Source organism: Aplysia californica, unplaced genomic scaffold, assembly GCF_000002075.1.
Source record: "Aplysia californica isolate F4 #8 unplaced genomic scaffold, AplCal3.0 scaffold01332, whole genome shotgun sequence".
Lineage (NCBI taxonomy): Eukaryota > Metazoa > Mollusca > Gastropoda > Aplysiida > Aplysiidae > Aplysia > Aplysia californica.
The window spans coordinates 69342-75093 of NW_004798602.1; the positions used below are offsets into that span (position 1 = coordinate 69342).

At 42.8% G+C, this 5752-nt stretch overlaps 1 protein-coding gene across 1 annotated transcript in view; it reads right to left on the reverse strand.

Annotated features, from left to right (window-relative positions):
* The window catches only part of LOC101857304 (transcription initiation factor TFIID subunit 1), a gene marked incomplete at its 5' end in the record, with an annotated part of 61244 nt that overhangs the window by 14016 nt on the left and 41476 nt on the right, over positions 1–5752 (reverse strand). The window contains 6 exon segments of the mRNA XM_013090547.1: positions 567–634; positions 2149–2233; positions 2638–2730; positions 3765–3863; positions 5504–5536; positions 5539–5614. Of these exon segments, the coding sequence (XP_012946001.1) occupies positions 567–634; positions 2149–2233; positions 2638–2730; positions 3765–3863; positions 5504–5536; positions 5539–5614 (454 nt within the window).

Here is a 5752-nt window from a genome sequence, read left to right on the forward strand (position 1 = left end):
AATGTTTGGCTCAACTCCTTGTATGTCCACACAAAAATACTTTTATGTGTGGATTTTACGGAAAAACATTGAATAAAGGCACAAAACAATATGAATTTGCAGTTTCCAAGGACTCTTAAGTTATGGATGTCATCAAACTTTGCCGGCCATTTTCTCGCTAATTTTACCTCTGAAACCAAGTGAGCTCACCTCTTTCAATAGCAAATATCTCGACTCGACTTCTATTCAAGAAGATAAATATATCTTTTTTTTCATTGAAAGCAAGGCAAATGAATAACCTTTAAGATGATACCAATAACTCCATAGGCCCAAAACTCGACGAGCGCCTGATTCCACCGTGTTGCGGCACAAATAGAGACAGAAAAAAACAGAAGGCTTGAGTGGAGTGACCTTACATTTCCGTTTGTGACCTCTGTCTGGAGAAACTAAGATACATCTTCATTGTCCAGATCCTGGTACATTGGTTCCGTGTTTTACCACATACACACACACACACACACACACAAACAAACTGACTAACAGATTTACATACTTACAGAAAAAGTACAAGAAAATTTTTTTTTTACCTCAGCAAATCTTTTGAAGCAAAGATCCAACATGCCCTGGGCGTTCTTGGACAACAAATGTTGGGGGCCTGGGGAAACAGAAGGCCACAAACAAACTGTTACATACACACAAACAAACACACGATTGTCGATTATACCGACACATAACCTACCCAGCAGTCTTCAAGGAAACAGAAGGGAACAAACAAACTGTCACATACACACAAACAAACACACGATTGTCGATTATACTGACACATAACCTGCCTAGCAGTCTTCAATGAAACAGAAGGGAACAAACAAACTGTTTTTAGTTTTAGTAAGTGCTTTACAGCACTTGCAACACAATAAGGTCACTTAAGTGCCCAAGATTAGAGGTGTTACAAGAGAGTAACAAACACAAAAAAGAAGGAGGGGAGATAAGGACGATAAACGTTTGATAGGAAAGAAAAAGCAAACCACACCAGAGCACCCGCCAACCACCCACCTAACATACTATTACACACGGAGAAACCAACACACAATTTTTTATTATACCAAACAATAAGTCAGCAGGGAAAAAGCTTGTTCATCAAACACAGGGGACAGATTAAGACCATGCAGTTTTACAAACAAAATGGCGCCATAAACTTGTTTTTTTGTTTTTGTAAAGTGTTTTATGGCGCTCGCAACTGCATAAGGTCATATGAGCGTGCGGGACACACCTAATATTTTCAGTTGGTAGGATATTTTGAATTTTGCCCGGGTGGCGGCCGAAGCCTACTCTTATCGATTTTAGACCACCAAGGGATCTTTAACGTGCGCAACTTGCACACGGGCCCTCCGAGATTTTTCGCCCTTGTCCGAGAAGGCTAGGTGTAGATCTTTCCTACCAGAAGATCAGGGGTGCGGCAGAAAGTCAGCAGTAAGGAGGAGCCAAGCAGTAGCAGTAGAAAGGCTGCAGAAAGAGTCAGGAGCCCAGAGGAAGGGGCAAAGGAGGTGAGGGGGTGGGGGCAGAAAGTGGAAATGAAAGCAGACAACAGAATATTGCTAGAGAGCAGGAAAGGAGGTGAAAGGAGACACTTTTAGAGAAGAAAATTTTTTGGTCGCTACCCGGATTCGAACCCGGGACCTTTGAATGAGAGGCCAACACCTTAACCTCTAGGCCACGAGAGCCCCCTGTGGCGCCATTAACTGTAATGGAAAATGGACAAAAGCAATATAAAGATATATAAAGCTAATATTTTCAAATTTCTTTACCACTTTGCCATCACAAGGCTCACATGGTAAAAACTCTTGACATCTAAGGCAAAGGCATTTTGGGGAAAACTCAACCAAAGAAACTGGGCGGTAAACATGGCCGATCGGCCAGACGTGACGGCAAAGTGTTAACACAATTTGTTGAGAAATTATTAAAAAGTCTACATGAAATTAAAACTTCAAGAGTCAGAGAGGAGGCCAGATATAGACTGACCGTTGTACCACAGACATAGACTGACCGTTGTACCACAGACATAGACTGACCGCTGTACCACAGATATAGACTGACCGTTGTACCACAGACATAGACTGACCGTTGTACCACAGACATAGACTGACCATTGTACCACAGACATAGACTGACCATTGTACAGCTTGCTGTTCTCCACAATCTGGTGCAGGTCGGTGAGGAAATCTTCCCGCGACCGGTACTTTTTCTGTCGCAGGCTCTGGGGGAAAAAACAAAACAAAACAAAATAGCTTAGTACAAGCCATGAAAGGTTTTTCATCAAACAGGCCGGACGAGGAAAGAAAAAGTTTTCGGTATATTACAAACAAGTTTATTTTCAGCATTAAATTTGAATTTTTAATTTTTGACACTGGAAAGCGAACGACACAGGTGAACGAGAGCTCTTTAAACAAACACATTTCAGAGTAACACAAACACATTTATTTATAGCATACTAAACAACAACACGCTCAAACATGCGTTTAAAAAAAAGAAAATCTAAAACATTTCAATATAAGAAAAAAACAAACAACAAACCCACACACACACAGACACAGATGCAGGCAGACACAGATGCAGGCAGACACACACACAAAACACACACACACAGACACACACACATACCTCTCTCATGGTTTGCATGTCCATGGGACGTTTGATGATCTTGTAGTAGTCGGGGACGTCTTTGGGGTTCACCGGGAATAGGAACAGCTGGATCTGAGACACACCAGGTGAGAGGTGAGGTGAGAGGTGGGAGGTGAGAGGAGAGAGATGAGAAGTGAGAGGTGAAAGGTGAGAGGTGAGACACAACATACAGAACAACCTCAGTGCTTTCTTGTCCTATTTCCATTTTTTTTAAACAGTGAAAACAGTTCATAACAAAGAGTGAGCACACACACACACATACACTTGGAATATTCAATGGGTGTTTGTGTGTGAGGAGTTCAGGACCCAGCAAACACACACACACACACACACATACATACACACACACATACACACACACACACACACACACACACACACACAAACATACACACACACACACACACACACATGAGGAGTATTCAACAGATGTCTGTACAGGAAGAGCACTTGAGGAACTGTTTCCTGTTGTTGTTGTTGTTGTTAGCGATCCAGTAGCATCTGAGCGTTAACTCTTCTGCATGATGCCATTCGGTAATAGTTGCATGTTTGTTCTAAATGTTTTCTTGAGGAGTAGAGGCAATTAGGTGTGTGGGGTGGCTTGGGAAAAAAACATCCCCTTAAATCAGTTAGTTTTCTACAGAAGAACAGATGATGTTCCACTGTCTCTGAGGGGTAGTCACATAGTGGGCAGGCAGCAGACTGCTTTACCCCAATTCGGTTGAGATGTTGGTTGAGGGGTACATGTTGTGTTCTAAGTTGGAAGAGTATGGATTGATCTCCCCTCCTCAACTCATTGATTGGATCTTTGACCAGTGGTTTATTCATGTGGCCATACATCCTCCTTCCTGTCGTACCTGTGGCCCACTCATTCATCCACTCTTCCTTGAGGTTTGACTTGATCATTTGGCAGCAGGTGCTGTTTCCTGTCACCTTGCAAAAAACCAATTAATTTCTCCCTGCCAGATGAATAAAGATTGTCAACGTCATTGTCAAAAGATCAGAAAGCAGAGTTTTGTCATCACTGTGTCCACACACACACACACACACACAAACATACACATACACACACACACGCACACACACACAACGGGCTCTCTTCTTACATCTGGCAAGGCTCTCAGCTCATTCAATATCGACTCAAATATCGAAGACAGCGTAACCAAGGGGTCAGTCCTCCGTCGGTTCGACGACTGCTTGGGTTTCTGAAGAAGAAAAAAATACAAATGTGACGTAGCAACATTTGGCATGACTTCACTGTGCCCTGTTGGAGATTTCACTGAGGTGTTACAACTCACACAAATTGACTAATGGTTCTTCCATTTCAAGAGGAGACAGACTCCCACACACTCAGCACAATAAAAGGAAAGTGTGTGCGGGGCACAGCGAAAAAAAGTTTGCTCCAAGGAGTGGTCAGGCGTGTCTCAAACCAGCTCCTCATGGAGACAATTAGCAGGAAGACCCTGAGGTGGACGCTGGAAAGGAGAGATGAGCAGCTATGGATATGTGCTGCCTGCTATGATTCTAGCTCTGGATCCAAGTGAATCCAAGTAATCCATTTCAAAGCACATGCTGAGAAAAAAAAAACCAAAGAGGAAAAAACAAATGTAGCGCCCAGTTCCAAAGACACCTGAACAGACGCAAAGGTTTTGAACATCTTACTCTCATTGGAGAAAACAAGGCAAAAGAGGCAGAGATAGACCGACAGCAACTGTGGGCAAACTACACAGATTATCTCCACTACCCTACACTTTTAGTTTTAGTAAGAGTTTTACGGCACTTGCAACACAATAAGGTCATATAAGTGCCGAAGATTAGAAGTGTTACAAGAGAGTAACAAACACAAAAAAGAAGGAGGAGAGATCAGGACGATAGATGTTTGATAGGAAAGAAGGAGCAAACCACACCTGAGCACCCGCCAACCACCCATTACCCTACACTACATGGATATGTCCCCCCCCCCACCACCCCCCAATACTACAGCGACTGTGGTCAAACTTCGTGAGTCTCACCAATAATAATAATTATTATTATTTTAAAAAGCATTTATGATGCGCATTTCCTTTCCTTTTAAAAAGTTCAATGCGCATTAAATTGATAAAGATATTACATTTTAACACATTACACCCTAAGGGTCTGGACGGGAAGTCCATTCCTAGATCCTAAGCAAGGGGAAAGAACCCACCTCCCCTGAATACTAGCCTTTAAAAAACACATTTAAAAAATACTAAACAAATTCCAAAAATCCTGAAAAAATAAAAGTTAAAAAGAAAACTGAATGTAGTTTCAGAAAAATATAACTTTATGTATGCGCAAACTGTTGGAAATGTTCTAACTTTAGTTCAATCGGGGTGTCCGACCCGTCACTCTCACTCTCAGCCTCGCGGTCGGGCCCTAGATCTAAATTCTATGATTTCTCCGTCTGATCAATCGGAATCGCCCCAAACTCTTCCTACAACGTTTTCATCAAAATCTGAGCCATCTGATTTGTCACATGCTCGTTTTTGCTCAAATCCATCGTTATTTCCATTTTCAAACTCAATTGTGTCGCTTTTCAACAAGTAGAGGCACTTTCGAAGTGTCGGTAACGCGATCGCACTTCGATCAGCTCTATTACTAAAACTACTGGCCCGAAAAATTTCGTTTCAGTATCAAACGAAAGAAAAAAACTTTTTGCTATACTATGCAAATCAAAATCCCGACCCCAGAGTCTCGTCAAGGCGAGACTTTCGTTTCTAAAGACACAGGGTCGGCGCGGGCGGTTCCGGGCGAGTTAGGGTGTAATGTGTTAAAAATTAATGGACACTTCAGCGACTGGTCAAACTACGAGAGTCTCTCCACTCACCTTGAGGTAGTCGCAGTGCACAATGTTGCTGACGGGCGGCGCTTCTTCTTGGTCTCCACGGCCTGTTTGGGAACCTTGAGAACCAGGGACTTTCTCCGGATACTTTCAGCACTGGCGACACAATACGTACGTCGTGGTAATGTTGGTTTGTTTGTTTGTTTGTCTCAGATCCAGCTGTTCCTATTCCCTGAACCCCAAAGACGTCCCCCCGACTACTACGGAAGATCATCAAACGTCCCAAGGACATGC